Genomic DNA, 16,564 nt, shown 5'->3' with positions numbered 1-16,564 from the left:
AATTGGTCGGCCACGCTTCGATACCGCAATTCGGGGAAGTTGGAGAGCGCCAAATTCCCTCCCAAAAAAAAACAAATAATCATAATAAACTAACGCAAGCCGTATCAGTGTACCAGTGTGACGAAAACGATTATCAACGATGAGATAAAAAGAAAGATGGTGTCCGTTGTTGAGACCGTTTTATCAAACCAGTAAAGTTTCAGTGGTAGTAACGCGGGAAGCAAATGGTAACAACTGCGAAAGGACAACGCATCCACAAACCACATTTTTAACAATGGTAAAATTTTTAAGGCTCACGAAGACAAGTGTCTCGTCGGCATTGCAAAGCTACAAAGGGAATATGTTTTTAATGCGAGACTTAACGTGAAGTTGATTTGAATGTGCTACCAGTACGATATAAGAATGCAGCAACACACACCTATATGTAACACGAACAGCAAGCGAAACTTTAAGTGACAAAGCCAAAACAATAATCAAAATCAGTGAAAGCAAACCACGGACCATTACCATTTGCTGCTGCGCACTCAAGGTTCCGAAACAATGATGAATTTACAGGCAGATATAACACAGATTTAGCCACGGAGAAGCCACGGGGACTGGAAGAGATTAATAAAAACATATACATATTATACTGAAAGGAATATCCGTTTGTGTGGGGTCCGAGAAGCATACTTTTCATTATCGAAAAGTGTTCACATAAAAATGCCACTTTCGCATGAAGAAAGTAGCGCGCGCTCATTTGGATTGCAGGCGATGGTTTTAATGACACGCGTCACCGGACCACAGGAAGAGCAAGCCTCTCCAAAGCGTCGTGTGTGGAGAGACCCGTAATTTGGAATCTTTTAAAGAAAAACGAAACCACGTTGTCGAGTCCAAAACGTATTAGTTATTTTCCGTTTGCCTTAGTTTGTTTTGGTAGACACCATTTTGGAAACATAGGTAAAAATGACGCCGTGCATAACAAGTGGCAAAAGACCGAAAAGTGTTGGACATTTATAGACCTAAACCGCCAGGCTACAGAGTAGACACCGAGTGTCGGGATTTGATAGAAAATAATTTGCCCATTTATTCTACCCGACCAAACGACCCGTCTTGAATTGAAACGAAACACAAAAATCAAACAAATGCGAATAATAAATATTCATAATGTCACAGAATCGGCCAGCGTGCGAAAAAAGAAAGAGCCCGATGAATATTTGGCTTGTCTTTTCTTTGTTATCCTTCTCAGGCACGGACCTTTTCGAAGGTCCACCCCGCGACCTTCTGTCGGCAAACCGAGTAACGGGCCCGGAGCGAAGAAACTGCAGTTCATTGCGATTTTGTTTTCTACTGTTGCGTGTTCGATAAAAGGTGAATTAGACGATTAGAGAAATAATGTGCGAATGTATGTAATGGTTATTAATGTAAAATTAAACACGGAGTACGAGAAGCAAGCCCCCTTTAAGGGTTGTCGCGCAGGAAGAATGGCCGCATTGAAAGTGCGCGGGATTTTGCACGACATGAAGTTAGCACACCCACACACAAATGAGTTATTCATAAGTAGGTAATTGGTTTTTCTACTTTTCTGTTTCATGTATTTCTATTTTTATTTCTTTGAATTAATTAAATTAATATTTATAAACCACGTGAAAAACAGCACACAGGAGAAAATGCTCATTTGCGAGAAAAAGGCTGGGGAGAACAGAAGAAGGATTTTATTGAAGTGAAGACGACATGCAAACATTAGATAATGAGGGGGCGCATAGTAGTGCTGCACCATGCCTCCAGCCTCACTGTTGCTCGCGGTTGAAGCCGTAGCCGTGTTCACGTGCTCAAAACGACTAGGGGGATTGGCAAGCCACAAAGGTGCGAATGCGCGGCTGTGTTTAGCTCTCATCGGTTGTGGATGGCAGTGATGGGCGCACACTCTCCTCGTCAGTTTGAGCGACTTTCGTTGGCGAAAATGTAAGCAGCGCGTGTTCGCCAGGGGATAAAGATTTGGAGCATATTGGCAAAGATGATAGCGCTAAACTACATCGAAATCTATCTCCCGCCGACGGGAAAATTTGAAGCGCAAACTCTTTGGGCTGGCTGCAATTTCAAACACGATAACTCATTCCCCGTCGCTTCGCGTTTCGTTATCTCCGCACGATGCACGATGGACAATAAAATATCGTAAATCTTGCGGCGGAATATTGCGCCGATCCTTTTTTGTCCCAATATAAGGCATAATATCGACCGAGTTGTGTTTTGATTCGTCGTAACGTAACTCAATTTGCATCGCGGCAAATCAGAGCAATATCAGATCATGGCGGAAGCGGTCGGAGATGACCGATCAATTGTACAGAAAACATTACCCGCGGGAGAAGTGCGGAAGCCGTCGAGCGAGAGCACGTTGCTAACATAATAACGGCGAGAACATTTCACACGTGTACAGAAGAGCATAAGTGAGACCGACACATGCGCGATGCTGCTGGGGCACGGATGAAGCAATGTTTAAAGAGAAATTGACGAAAAAAGTAATCTATCAAAATACAATAAAAAACAGATGATTTTTATTGAATACAGTAGCGCAAGACTTGAAAAATCCGCCGTTTTTCTTACTTCTAAACACGGAAACCGAAAGAAACGCTAAAGTTAACGTTGGGCGCACCTCGGGCACGCCAATTGCAAGAGAGGGGCCCCCAATTCATGAAACCGACAGCGATGCGATGTGAGCGGTAATAGAATGATGGACTGATCACCTAGTGATCGGTTAAACATAAAAATGTCTCAATGTTCATTACATAAACGATCCCCGAAAATTTCTTTCTGGGATTGGGTTCGATTTTTGTGTTTGACTACCATTTCAGTATTATTGCTGGCTGCGGCCCGTTAAAAGTTGGTACATTCCACGACAGCCATTGCAAGACAGTCTTCGTTGCCAGGGCTTACGTAATGTTTACCGAGCTGTGGGTCATTCTATCGGCACTATTAAAAGCTAAAAGGACCGCCCGTCTCCCTTCCATCTTCGGCTTAACCCCGTCGTAGGCCACAAATTAACGAGCCTTGGCGCTGAACGGTACCGAACAGCTCCGGTTATGTTGCGCCGTCCGTCGGCTACGACTAATTGACCACGTGCGAGGTAACGTCGCGAAACGCCACCGGCGGCATTCACTGGGTCACTGGGGTCTCTCGCGTTTTCACTCTCCTTTTCCACCGCCTTCTGTCGGTCCGGACTTCCATATTTCGTTCACGGTGGGAGCAGTGACCGCCATCTTGCCCCGGCGCGAGTTCCGTTCGGAAATGCGAGTCATTAAACGCCAGCGCGTCGTGCGGCGGAGACTGTGGGACACACTCGATTCAGGGTCAAGATCGAGCCACGGCCGAGTGTGAGTTCGATACAATTCACTCCCGATGCTGGGGAATCGGGCTCTATCGATCTATCGATAAACCGGTTGATATTGAACGCTCGCCCGATCGTGACGGCAACGACGGCGCTGATGATGATGACAGCCGGCAACAATGCGCAAACAGTAATGCTGCCGGATGCTGCTGGCCGTGGCCGTGAAGCAAGGAGAAGTAACCGGGCGCCAACCACGACTACCACCACCATGACTACGGTTTCTGAGTGGTGCACTCGGTGACTTCGGCGCCCGAAACGACGATCGCAGTGTCAGTTTCCTTTCGAACGTTCGCCCGCGTAGATCGTGCCGCGATCGTGACCCGCGGCGCCGCGGTTCTTCCGGTTGTAGCGGCAGTGAGTAGTGATCTGTTTTTTTTTTTTTTGTGGAACCTATATCAAGAAACGGAGGGAACTCAGTGCAAGATGGGCGAGACGAAGCTCGCGCAGTCCAACTCACTGCCGAAGCTGGCCATCAGTAAGCCGCAGCCGGATGGTGGCGAAACCCCGACCGGAACCACTGTCGCCAATGCCAGCGCAGAGGATCACTACGATCCCTCCGTCCGGATCCTGCACATTCCTCGGCAAAACGATGGCTCATGCGGTTTCCACCTGACGCGCAGTAAATGGGATCCGTACCCTTGGGTAGGTCGGCCAACTGGGGGCCATTTGAACGAAGCGGTTTATCGACTCCAGTGCCTCCGGGAGAACATCTTGCTTCCAAGGTCACCCGAACTGGCTTTTTAGCGAAGACGTGAGAATTATGTGCCGCAGCGGCAGATGGACTTTACTTTGGCCAACGGCAGACAATCAAAAGCTAATGGCAAACAAAAGACCCCCTCAGCAACGGCTCCCAGAAATACTGGATTGATACGGATACACCCCAAACCTTGGGCCAGACCTTGGGCCGATACGAAGAGAAAGCCACGTCACATCTACAATTCGCATCGACTTATATTTGGCACTTTTTGCGGCACGCGAACGTCACGGTTCGTTACGTTTTTGGAATGTTTCTTGCGGCAGCTCGTGAACTTTGCTCAACACACTCCGGTGCCATTTGGAAATTTAGCCCACTTAACGCAGCGCAAAAGTGGACTTAGCTACCTCAACAAGCAGTCACATTGTAGCTCCGGAACACTTTTTTCTGTCCCAGTCCCAGGCGATTTCTAACCTCATCTCCGGTGGGATGTTTTAAAACAATCCACCCTTAAATCGGCATCCTGTACCGTGTGGTGCGACAAAGTTTCACTTCCTGCGCTGATTACCTACGTCTTCGCCCCAGCGCCATCGTCGTCGCACTCGCTGACCTTCACCTTCTCTCGTGCGGCGCCGCAACGAAAACGAACCGTTCGATCTGCGGATCCGGGCCCTCAAGGAGAGCCTCTTTCGATCGCCTACAGCGCACCGTCTGAGCTGATTGTTGTTTTTGCTTTTCGTTCCATTTTTTTTTTCGCCTGCCCGACGGTAGGTCAGCGGTGTTGATGCAGACTCTCCGGCCGAGGTCACCGGGTTGAAGGTTGGCGACTGCGTGTTGGAGGTAAGCCTGTTCCGGCCCAGGTCCGGACCCGGGAGCTTTCGCTAATTTGCTCCCAACTGTCGGTAGGTCAACAACGAGGATGTCCTGGGAATGCGCATTGCCGAGGTGGCCGCGCTGGTGCGGGCCAAGGCTGACATCGTGACGCTGTTGCTGTGGAGCACCGGCATGGAACCGGCCTGCAACCCGGAGTCACTCTGCTGCGGCCCGATGCCGATCAACCTGGAGCGGCTCACCGCCAGCATGCAGACGATCGTGGCCGCCCTGGAGTGCCCGGTGTGCTTCGACACGATCCCGCCGCCCGTGTTCCAGTGTCAGAACGGGCACCTGGTGTGCTCGCGGTGCCGGGTCCGTGCCGATCGATGCGCCATCTGTCGGGAGCGCTACACCCTCGGCCGTTCGCTGCTCGCCGAGCAGGTTTTCCAGTCGATCACCGAGGCGTTCAACCTGAGCGAAGGTTCCGATGGCCGTCTCAGGGAGCGGCTCTTCGGGGCCCGCTGTTCCCGCCGTGCGCCACCTCCAGCGGGGACGAAGAGAAGCCCCTTCAACAGTGACGGCCAGCTGACGGCCGTCAGTGGCCGACCGATCCACTCGCACACGCACAAGTTTCTGGCCCGCATCATGGGCAAGGCGAGCTCGGTGGACAACCTGACGAAGCCGCAGCCACCGCCCCCGGACGTGGTGGGCGACCTGCAGACAGCGAAGGGCAAGTCCTTATCGCTCTCGTCGAGCGATATCTTCAAGTGAGTGAAACTTGCCGTCAGGAGGGGAATCACGATGGCCGTCTGAACTAACTTGTGATCCGGTTTTACAGGCGCGACAATTCCGTGTCGGTCCTTCGGTGCCCCTCGGCCAACCGGCTGGCTCCGGAACTGTCCGCGTCCTACAACAGCCTCACCGTGCGCCGTCCAACGTCGTCGATGTCCTGCAACGCTTCGGCCGAAAGTCTCAGCAGCATTCCGGAGCACGGCATACAGTTGACTGTCCCCGCCACGCTGCCATCGGCCGGCTCGGACACCCCCGAAGCCCCGTACCACTGCCCGTGCGGCGAGTACTGCAGCGACTTAATCACCGGTAAGCTCATTACGCGTGCCTAAGTTATTGGCCGACCTCCCGACCGACGATTTCGTCCTCCCTTTCTAGCCCTTGAGCTACACGAGCACGTCACGGTGCACCACCGGACACCGGTCATATCCTTTGGGACGGCCTCGGCCGAGATATCGCTGCCTCCGAGGACGCCGGTCGACAACGCGTGCCTGCTGCTCGTGCTCGATGGCCATAAATTTTGGTTGAAATTAATCTCCGACACTAGGTAGGGGCGGGTTCCTGGGTCCCGGGGGCTAGTGGGCTGTGTTAATACTCCACACTCCCCTCTCCGCAGCACGGTCGGTGACATCTTCCTGTCGGCGCTGCTCGAGGGCGGACCGGAGCAGGCGAAGAACTACGCCCTGGAGGTTATCATCCGGAAGGAGGGATTCGACCAGATCCTCGGCAAGGAGCTCATCTCCCGCTCCGAGGTGCACTCGATGGTGGACAAGTCGTGGAACGACCTGATCAACACGAAGGCCGGCGTCTTTTATACGGGCGTTTGCATACGGGCCACCTTCAGCCCGGACACGGAAATCCTGCTGAAGGTGTCCGTCAAGCGGTTGGCTGACTTGTGAGCGGCCGCTGCAAGCTGCCGGTTTATGTTGGTATAATTAACCGACAATTGTGTGACCTTCCGAGAGCTTCTCGATGATGCCATCCGAGTCGAGCGATTCGGCCTTCGTTGGTAAGTGGGGAGCTAAAGGAGCAGACTGCTCCCAGTGTCTGACACGTGACTGTAAAATGAATTGTATTGTTAAAGAGTGTTGCGCAATAAAGTATATTATTCATCGTTAGTAGGTTGAGTGCACTGTGCGGAGCCTGCTATTCTTATTCTTCTTCTTCTTGGCCTGCACCAGAGACATTGTTAAAATCCCTGGTGCTATCCGTAACAGTTTTTTTTTTTACGGGCGAGGTTCTTAGAGCCCCATGCCAACCCGCCGGTATCGGGAATCGAAACCATGGCCGGTTGAGTCGCAACCGGTTCCGGAATTCGAACCCTGGCCAGTTGCGTGGACAGCGACGAACGTTACCGACTGCTCTATCAGCGGGGGCCATTCTTATTACACTTGTAATTGATGCAAGCTACGTTTAGACTACCACACCATTTTCGAATTTCGGGAAATTATTTAAATCGACGTTAGGACAACGGAGAACGAATTTGCGTTCGCGGGGGTAATATTCCGAAGGTAATACTTTCATGGCCAATGGGAAAATGAAATTAAGAAATGGCTTGTACAGCTCATTTTGTTTGATAACGGATTACATTCATTTTTACCTAAAATTAGATTGAACTTGCGAAACCTTGACTTTATTCGCTTGCTTAATCAACCGTTGCAAGCCATTCAAAAAAGGCTTTTCGCATGAAAAAAGCCTCAAGTGGAAACATTTCGTTTCGCATCAGCACATTTCACAGGGAACTGAAATATTTCACTCGATATGAAACGGAAAATATTTCCCCCATTGCGCACGCGATTCAAATTTAAATTTTTCGGTTTAAACCCTTGATTTTATTGGAAATCGAAATGTTTGCACATTCTCTGCCGAAGCGTACGTAAACCACACGTATCGGGTCCAAGTTGTGTGCGTAGATTATTGAAAGCTTCAACGACGTTTTCAAGAAATATTAAAACAATGTTTTTTTTAATATGCTGTTTTCGAACAAGATAACTGATACGTTCAAGCAATATATTCCATCTGACACGCTCATTGCGTTGCATTTTTTATGTTTTCTGAACGCACTTTGTTCAACGAACGTAAAGAGAAAGTGACCATTGTGATGCGGCTGTTTCCATTTACTTCGCTGCCGTTGTTCCATCGCACAACAACGGGGCGGTTTCTTTCCGAGTGAATGATTTGCGAACGACCCGGTGAAAGAGCCTTCCTTTGGCGGCTTCTGCCCTCAGAGGTCGAAAAGCACATGTTTTCGTACGTGTCAAACGCAAGTCTTGCAGTTTTATTCCATCTGCTTAGATTGTGTCTAGATTGAATCACAGGCTGGCTGCTCGGCGCAGTGTCGTCGGAAGACACTAAACGATGCTAAATGGTATCGAAGGCCGCGCTCGGGAAACATCGAGTTTTCCCAATTTTCTCCGCTAAGGGTGGCTTTATCAGTCTTTGCGCGAAGGGCCGCAAGCCGCACACGGTGCATTCTTCATTATGCTGTGCCCTCGACGATCCGCACGCGGATCTGGCGCCGGTCAGCCTTCGTGCGGACGTACTGTTTGCTGCGCAACACCTCCGGACGGCTCCGCTCGAGCGAAACGGGGCGTCCACACCAGGGGGTGGCCACATCCTCCTGCGGTCCCCCGGTGGCGGTGGCGGCCAACTGCACCTGCCAGTGTCCCGCTGACTCCTGCCCCAGGTACCACAGCCACCACAGGGACTCGGCCGGTCGCTCGGGGCACCGGAACTTCGTTACGAAGAACACCTGGCCGAGGGTGGACTTCTGAGCGGTTGTCCGCGGGATCACCACGACGCAGGCCAGCAGCGAGCCGCTCGGTCCGTCGTCGTCGGCGAGCGTGACGTCCACCGTGTCACCGGCGGTCACGTAGTGCTGCACGACGCCGGTTTGGTGGGACTTTTGCAAGTGAATCAGAATGTCATGTTGATTTTCCATACGCGCGCACGGCTGACCGGTCGGGCAGTGGTAGCGAGCCTCGGATAATGATGCTGCCAATGCTGCTGCTTCGGGGTTCCCCGTTGCCGTCGTAGGCTCGGTCCCATTAGGCCCGATGTTTGCTTTCAATTTGAATGCGTGTTTATGCGTGTGATGAGATTGATGCTGCTGCTGCTGCTGCTGCTGTTGCTGGTGGCGCCGTTGATGCTCTCGCAGCATTAGCGGCAGTCGCCGTGCCTGAGACTCTTTCTGCTGCTGTGCATCGGTCGTTCGGTCCGTCGGTGCATGGTCAGCTGACGGGACGCAGTAATGGATTAATAGAAGGAAAAAGAATCTAATTAATTATCTCAAAATGAATGAACAAAACAGGTAAAAACAGGTGCAGATCCTGGAACCCTGGTGCAATGATGGCGCGCCTTCTCCTTCTGGCCTCTCAAGCTGGAGGAAAATGAATGAAAAGCCCACCTTCGGGGACAGAATTTAAAATGGGACGATTTTCTTTTACAGTTTCTCCATGTGATGTAATTAAAATATCGATCGACAAGCGGCGGGGTCCTGTTACTGCATGAGAAACAATGCACCTGAGTTCTGGTGTCGCTCCCTGGCACCGGCTGCACGTTATTTATGTTTAAAACTTGTTTTCAGTGCCAACTGCTGAGAAATATTCATGACCGACGATGGATCATCAGCAATGAATATGGAGTGTAAATCAGCCGTGAATGAATCGAGGGGCTGAATTTAATTAGCTAATGTATTTTTAGGGACAATGCCCGGTTCTGATACTTGAAAATGGTTATCGGAAGCGAACTATTAACGCATCACTACACAATTCTTAAAATCGTTTACACACATTCGTAATATGCTTTTTACTTTACAGAGACCTGCAGATTTACTGCCAGCTTGAAGAAAAGAATTCAATCCACGTTTGTTTTTAAACATACTTTTTCAATAATTCAACATGCCTTTAATTACCTGTAAAATAACTCATTTTTTATTCATAAATCATATGATTAGCATTATGGCTCCCAATTACAAAAGCGTCATCCTCACATGTAATTGAAATATGTTTACACTTATAATCATTGCAAAATGCAAAAATGTCAAATTTGATAATCTTAACTCAGTCGACTTCGCACTCGAAGTGAAACTCGTTACATACCTTCATGGCCGAGGGTTTGCACCAGATAGTGGAACAGCTTGTCGGCCACGATGCACCGGGAACGGCCAAGCACTTCGCGACAGATCGGGCACTTGCCGGTCTTGGCCCGGCACGCCGTACAGATCAGATGCCCGTGGGTGCACTGCCACGACGGTGGCCGGATGATTTCCAGACACACCGGACACTCCAAAAGCCCAGCTATCCCCTGCAGGCAGTTAGCGAACCGTGACAACGATTGCGGATTAAGGTTCTGGATTGGATGGACGATAGATAGAGGTTCGTCAGTTGATCAGGTTGGTTGGCCCCGATGGTTGGCGATCACTTACGTTCTTCTCGAAGCCCGAGTTCCACAACAACAAACCGACACCGGCCGGACTCGACCGGCTGGCCCGTCGGCTGCGCACACGTTTCGCGATGTCGATCACTTTCAGACCGAGAAGATCCTCACCGTTCGCCTCCAGGACACAGTCACCGATCCGGACACCGGCCAGGGCCGCACACGATCCCTCGACCACGCCGCTCACCCACGGGTACGGATCCCAGGGCGTGCGGCTCAGATGCAGTCCCAGACAGCCGGCCTCGTCTGCCGGCACGAAGCAGTGCCTCAGTTGGTCGTCCGAAGCCGTACCATCGTTGCTGGACCGCCGTGCCCCCGCCGACTCCTTGGCCGGATGATCTTCTTCAACGATCTTGCTCAGCGCACGGGATGGCCCTTTGCTCAGTGCCGTTGACATGGCCCGGCTGGCATGTAGCGATCACTGGGCTCAGGGGATCACTTTTCACGCTCGCTCGAAGGTGGCTTTCCTCGCTCGGTTCACAATGAAAGCTCATCGACGCAGAACTATGCCACGCCGCCACCACAGAGAGAGAGAGGGGGAGAGAGTGAGCGATGGGAAAGTGAAGGAAAGTCAGCGCATAATGAGTGTAAATAAAGCGAAGCGAGCGAAGGACCGCCCATTTACGTCACCCCCGTCAGAGCGGTGTGGGAATTATGCTTTTTGCTGGATTACTGGGTGGCAAGTGGGTGGAAAACGATGGAAAACCCTGGTCTAGCCCGAACCGAAGCGGTTCCCAGCGAAATCGGCAACGAGAAGCAACCCCATTCGAAGCTGTTGACCGTGGCAATGGGGACAGTCTTGCTTCTTCTTCTTCGTTATTTCTCGCCACTCAAATTATGCTATCATTTGGTGGAAAGGTGAAAATTCGTCGTCCTCGTCTTCATTCGAAGGCGCACCGAGGGCTCGATAAATTACCGACGGAGTGCGGATCGGGGACCGTCGCGCCACCGCATTACCGTTACTTGGCCCAATTAGTTACTCTGTGGAGTGTGTGATTTACGATGGAGTTGTGCCGGATGTTATCAGAACCGAAACCTCCATTAGGGGAACGGTGGAACCTCCTCCACGCAGTGTGGGTGCGTTGTGTTTGCACCAAATTTGAAGTTGATAATCCCCGGAGCTAATAAAAATTGAGTTGTTCGCTTATTCTTTTCGTTTTACTAAAATTGACCTTTTCGCATCTTTTAAATAGCCCGATTTTAATCAATTTTATCAGTTCGTTCGTAGACGGGAATGCAGTCGATCAAATGTTTTCTTTTCAACCTAGCTTTGGATATCTTCACAATATCAATATTTTACTTGTGAATTGGCAAAATGTTGGGGATGGATTATCAAGTAAGGATTAACCAAGTGTGAGGAACTGTTTAACGTAACTGTAGAGCAACTCATTGCAAGATTCCTACGAAAATTTGACCAGTTTTGGTCAAACAAACATTTAAAGCTTCCAGAATTTTCAGCCTACCCACGTTTGGTTAAATCATAGCCATATTGACAAAAAGCGGAACGACTTTCCATCCGACCCCATGCTTTGTTTGAAATGAGATCGCTTGAGTTTCTCGGCATGAATGTGGGTTTTTTTTTTCTCTAGATAATCTAAACAGATAATCACAACATTTGAAGTGAAGCCAGTGTCGGGTTCCGCAGTGGCTTTGGAGTACGTTGGGAAAAAGTGTCGTGTACTTTCCCTCGAGTGGTGCCTGCCGTGGCTCGCCCATCAATCACCAGACCACTTGCTTCACGTTTTATGCTCCGATTGCACCACACTCCCGGGCCATTACATCAGCCCACAACAACAAGTGGCCACCAGTCCACGACAAGAAAATCACATTTCACGCTGCGCTCTTCAAACGTAAACTATTAATAGATAGGCGGAAACGTGCACCTTCAAGATGTTACCATCTCTTTGTTGTCCACTTGCTACACTAATGACCACTAAGCCAAACAATGGCCTCCCGTTGCTCCGGACCAAGGTCGTCCGATCGGTCGGCCTGCGGTGCGGGTGGGGTCGAGTGGGCGTTCGAAATAACAAAATCAAAACCAATAGTCACCAGTCACCGCCCCGTATCGTTTGTAAACACCGCCGGGGAAGGGACTGGAGCGGACCTCAGGACAAACCTCGGACAAACCTGACCGACTTCAATTAAACAGTGCCGGCGGCTCTGGCAGGAAGTGCCTTTTAATTGCCAACGCGGGACAAGGTGGACTCATCCTTATCGGACGACCGGTTCCCGTTGTGATTGACGACGGGCCAGAAACAATGTCAACGTGCGATTGTGCCGTCAACATTCCACAGTTGTTAAAGCACCTGTTCCTGCTGCCGTGCGCCGGGATCCAGGCGAACCGGTTAATGGAAACACAAAAACCGTTAAATCGGATCCAGACTACGTGCGGTCCCGTGGCGGTGGCGTTTCGAGCGCTTTCCACCGCGTGGGGTCTTTTTGGGTGCCAACACGGGGCGAGGGTGAAAAATAATTATCTAACCACCCATTAGTCGCGTTACAAGCGCTCATTACGCTCAACTCGATTGTATCGCGGGCAGCAGTCGACAGGTCTGGCGCAATCGGTCTGGTGGTCCATCCGATGTGTATTTGCCATCATCCATCGCGGGTCCCGATCCCCACGTGGCCACCGTGCATGTCGCTGCGAGATTCATTAATTTATACCATCCACGCCACGCCACGCCACGCCACGTTCCGCGTAGTTTCGCGCGGAATTGATTCTGCTTCGTCGAGCTGCGAGCGCCAATGTCCAAAGCGGGCAAGATTTGTCGATGCGGAGTGGACCGAGGCGGGCGAAGAAGAGAAAGTGTGGAATTATGATGCAACGCCCGGGGGGACCCGTTCGAATTGAACCCGACCACCGAACCGGGCAGAAGTATGACACGACACGGCCACTGGAGAGCGCACTCCTGCCGAAGTTTTAATTAGCGTTCGTCTTCATTTATCAAACGCCCGGCACGAAAACACTACAAATCTGGTGCGCCCGATGTCTTGGGCACCGTTACACCACCGATCACTCCATTACCTCCGTTCGATCGCCGCGTCGTCGACCAGGAACCGTTACCTAACAGACACTCTCTTTCCCCAGAAACGGCACCCGGTGCGTCCGCGGTCTTCGACGTTCGCGCAGCAACTGCAGCCGTGCGGAGTGGTGGCGTTTAATCGGCGCCCGAGTGACTTACGGCTTACGGGCTGGGCTGAGTTCGATGACGAACGGCGCCATATAGGCGGCCCCGCTAGTGACACTGGCCGCAGTGGCCAGATAGCGGGAAGTTAGGGAAATAAACCTGGATCATCTCACGAACTGGTTCTGAGCGTTCGTGGTTTTCTTTTTGTTGTTGTCAGGGAGCCCGGCCAAATGTTTCGACGGGGATTCCAGTTCCCCGGCGATGACGTAGGTCGGTCGACGACCATCAGACTGACGGAGGCGCGAACGGTTCCCAAGGCGTCTGGAGTGGGTTTTCTGCTGAGCTAGCATCGTTCCACTGTCAACCCGCGGCCCCGGGGGAAGGCCAACGAACGGTTGAACGGGCGCGACTGTTTTTCGTCGCCCGTGAGTGGCGCGAAAAAATAGTACGACAACACAAATGACCTCCGGAAGCTGGTTTCGAACGATAGAACAACGTTTCTGTGACGTGGTGATTAAATTTAACTGCCGTTTGAGCCGCGGTTATTGTTGTTATCGTGTTGATGGAACGGGTTTTTTACTTTTGTCGCAGGAAATGTAACAATACGAAATGTGTACGTTCTAAAAAGAGTTTTTGCTTGACCGTGCCGGGGTTTGGCAAAGCACTTAGCCAGTAGATTGTGTTTGCTTGGACCGAAAACAGAATAATTTTCCATCCCTTGGCGCAACAAATGCAGGATTGAGGAAGTAAGGTGGTCGTAATGCAACATGTTGTTTGAATAAATCAACGTTGTTGTAATGGAATGCCTTAGTTTGTGCCCGTTCGTCGGAAATCGAAGCCCAATTAGCCTGTAAACGTTGCGTGGTTGTTCGCCCAACGAATTCGCCCAGCCTACATGTATGCAATCAGCAGCGCAGAACACGTTACCCAGGAAATTGAAAACGTACTCCGAGGAAATCCGTCGTTTTTTCATTACAGGGAATATTTTGTTGTGTGATTCACAACATTCTAACATTATTCAGCTTTATTATCGGAAAACGAATCCAATTTTAAAGTAACGAAGACGTCCGTTATCTTCAAACGTACGCACTTCCCGGATCTGCTGATCACACTGATTCAGTTAGCAGAATGTCAACATGTACCGTTTGATAGCCGAATATTCAGTTTCCCCAGAAGCAGTAAAATGGCAGCATCGTATCATAAGGAGGAACATAGTTTTGCCAAATAAATTTACCACGAATAATGCTTCGGTACCGGGTTTTACTTACAGGTATCGATCGGTTTATCGGCAAAAGAAGTTTCGATATGGTGTATTCAACAATTGCGAGGAGAAAGTCTCAATGAATAGTGCGTGACATTTAGGTTTAGAATGGAAAAAGTTCGATTTGCACCAAGAATTAGATAAAAAAGTATAACAACAACTGTGTTTAAAAGGAATGTGAAATTGTTCGAACAGAAGTACCCAAACTGAATTTGGATAGCTGCTCAAAAGTAAGCAAAACACACTGAAGCACGTAACGTTTTTTAACGCACGATAAGGTCTGAAAATTTCATTTAACACAATCCTAAATGATGAATGATTGAATATTGATCGACCGATCGAGTAAATTGCAACGCCAGATCAAACCATCAACATTGGCACAAGCGGCACAACATTTATCTGTTGACTTTGAACGTGAATTGTCGCAAGTTTTTGCTTAGTGAATATCCGTAAGGTAACAGTGAAACGACCCTCAGCGACGCCGGAACCGAGAAACGATCGCACCTCCAGACGACCGGGACCCTCGGCGACGCCGGATGCGATACCGAGAACCGCTCCAGACGGTACGCCACCGGTAACAATGGATTCCCGGAATCTATCTACCATGGGCAGATGGTCGAACTATCGACAGGACGTCAAGGACGGCAACGGTGGCACGCGGAAGAGAGAGGTGAAGGACACGAATGAAGAATCTGAATTGTAATAAAGCAGACCTGAACCGACACTTACGGAGCAAACACGCATTCGTCCGATATAGATTTTTTCAGGTCAGGTGACAACGGTTCAGCATCGCAAATTTTTGCCAAGGAAAACCAACACAGTTCTAACAGGGCTAACCTTTCTAATGGTTCTTCGTCATTAATGCTTCATTTAGCGATTCAAATTACTAATTCAAGCTCAATGAAATTGAGAATTAGATCTTACGCCGATGGTTTGTTTACATAACGGATCACGGTTGTGGTACGAACTGTCAAACCTACAACGTCAAAAATAAGTCATATTCAGCAATTCAGCAACCATGGAGATGGCCCCGCTTATTTGTCGATCATCGTTGCCGTTTATTTAATTTCTGAGTTTGAAATAATTTTTTGCCAAACTCCTATACATTACTTTGAATCAAGGTTTAGGTCAATAAAACCGACGTAACAGGTTTACAAAATCGATGCACTACATTTTATATACTTATTTAAAAATTCAATCTTACATTCTGTCAAATAAGTACGGGGAATTTGTTATTTGAAAGAAAATGCTTTATTCGATTTTCAATTATCTTCGATTTGATGTCAGTAGCTTATTGTGCAAATTGAAGCTATTTTTAATGCTCAGTTAGTTTTTTACAGCTGTTTTGCTTGAACGTGTTTTGTCTCATCGGCGATTTCTGTCTTCTCCTAAATTATTTGACCACAAAACGGTAATTTGAGTTTTGGAAACAAGAAAAAGGCAAAGGGGGCCAGATTTGGGCAATACGGTTGCCTTTGCATCATTAGTTTGTAGGTGTTGGTCAAAAATTCGCACACAAGCAACGATTTTAAACTTCGTATGTACGTGGTCTGTTCAAAAATTTTCACGACTTTTGGGTTTGGTTTTTGGATTTTGCATTTGTGGCGGATTGCTTCGCGCAAATTGCACATAACTTGCAAGTAATATTCGTTATGGACCGTTCTATCTATCGGCAGCAACTGTGGCACCACGATCCTGTAATTGAAGAAAATTGTAAACGAAACTGTTCACATTCGACCAAACTTTGCTTTTCGACGTTTTCATCTTCTCGGACCTCTGAAAAAAAAATTTGAACCACCAATAAGCGCTGCTTTTGGTCTTAGAAGCTGCATCATAAGCCATAGTCAACATTTTGATTGCATCCGAGCTCTTAATTTCGTTTTCTACACAAAATTTGATAAAGATTGCTTGCCATCCATTTTTTGGAAGAAAAAAAATCGCCGATGGGCCAAGAGACGCGCACAGTAAAACAGCTTTCAAAAATTGGCTGATTACTCAAAATGATCGAACTTTTCACCATAAGTTACTGACATGTGTAGCAATCTAACGCCATCAAATAATTGAAAATCGATTACAGT

The 16,564-nt window shown here is 49.2% G+C and overlaps 2 protein-coding genes across 2 annotated transcripts; one reads left to right on the top strand and one right to left on the bottom strand.

Moving 5' to 3' along the window:
* Positions 1–3,759: 3,759 nt before the first annotated feature.
* On the top strand, positions 3,760–6,631 carry LOC131210625 (uncharacterized). Its single transcript, XM_058203900.1, has 6 exons — positions 3,760–4,006; positions 4,830–4,898; positions 4,965–5,638; positions 5,710–5,969; positions 6,039–6,207; positions 6,277–6,631. Exons 1-6 carry the CDS (start codon positions 3,788–3,790, stop codon positions 6,557–6,559), a joined length of 1,674 nt encoding a protein of 557 aa, XP_058059883.1. The 5' UTR covers positions 3,760–3,787; the 3' UTR covers positions 6,560–6,631.
* Positions 6,632–7,916: 1,285 nt separating this feature from the next.
* On the bottom strand, positions 7,917–13,225 carry LOC131209397 (uncharacterized). The gene is made up of 4 exons (XM_058202457.1): positions 13,123–13,225; positions 10,087–10,601; positions 9,761–10,010; positions 7,917–8,894 (listed from the first exon to the last, which is right to left on the bottom strand). The coding sequence occupies exons 2-4, from the start codon at positions 10,492–10,494 to the stop codon at positions 8,140–8,142; spliced, it is 1,413 nt and encodes a 470-aa protein (XP_058058440.1). The 5' UTR covers positions 10,495–10,601; positions 13,123–13,225; the 3' UTR covers positions 7,917–8,139.
* Positions 13,226–16,564: the final 3,339 nt, after the last annotated feature.

The sequence above is a fragment of the Anopheles bellator genome, chromosome 2 (genome assembly GCF_943735745.2).
Source record: "Anopheles bellator chromosome 2, idAnoBellAS_SP24_06.2, whole genome shotgun sequence".
Lineage (NCBI taxonomy): Eukaryota > Metazoa > Arthropoda > Insecta > Diptera > Culicidae > Anopheles > Anopheles bellator.
This window is presented reverse-complemented; position numbering and strand designations above follow the sequence as displayed.

What these genes read in the sequence shown, in the direction of transcription:
- LOC131210625 (XM_058203900.1), top strand. Translation starts at nt 3,788, where the DNA reads ATGGGCGAGACGAAGCTCGCGCAGTCCAACTCACTGCCGAAGCTGGCC. An exon ending in AATGGGATCCGTACCCTTGG is followed by an intron (nt 4,007 to 4,829) that starts GTAGGTCGGCCA and finishes GCCCGACGGTAG; the next exon opens with GTCAGCGGTGTTGATGCAGA. An exon ending in AAATTAATCTCCGACACTAG is followed by an intron (nt 6,208 to 6,276) that starts GTAGGGGCGGGT and finishes CCCTCTCCGCAG; the next exon opens with CACGGTCGGTGACATCTTCC.
- LOC131209397 (XM_058202457.1), bottom strand. Translation starts at nt 10,494, where the DNA reads ATGTCAACGGCACTGAGCAAAGGGCCATCCCGTGCGCTGAGCAAGATC. An exon ending in ACTCGGGCTTCGAGAAGAAC is followed by an intron (nt 10,011 to 10,086) that starts GTAAGTGATCGC and finishes CATCCAATCCAG; the next exon opens with AACCTTAATCCGCAATCGTT. An exon ending in GCAAACCCTCGGCCATGAAG is followed by an intron (nt 8,895 to 9,760) that starts GTATGTAACGAG and finishes GCGTCCCGTCAG; the next exon opens with CTGACCATGCACCGACGGAC.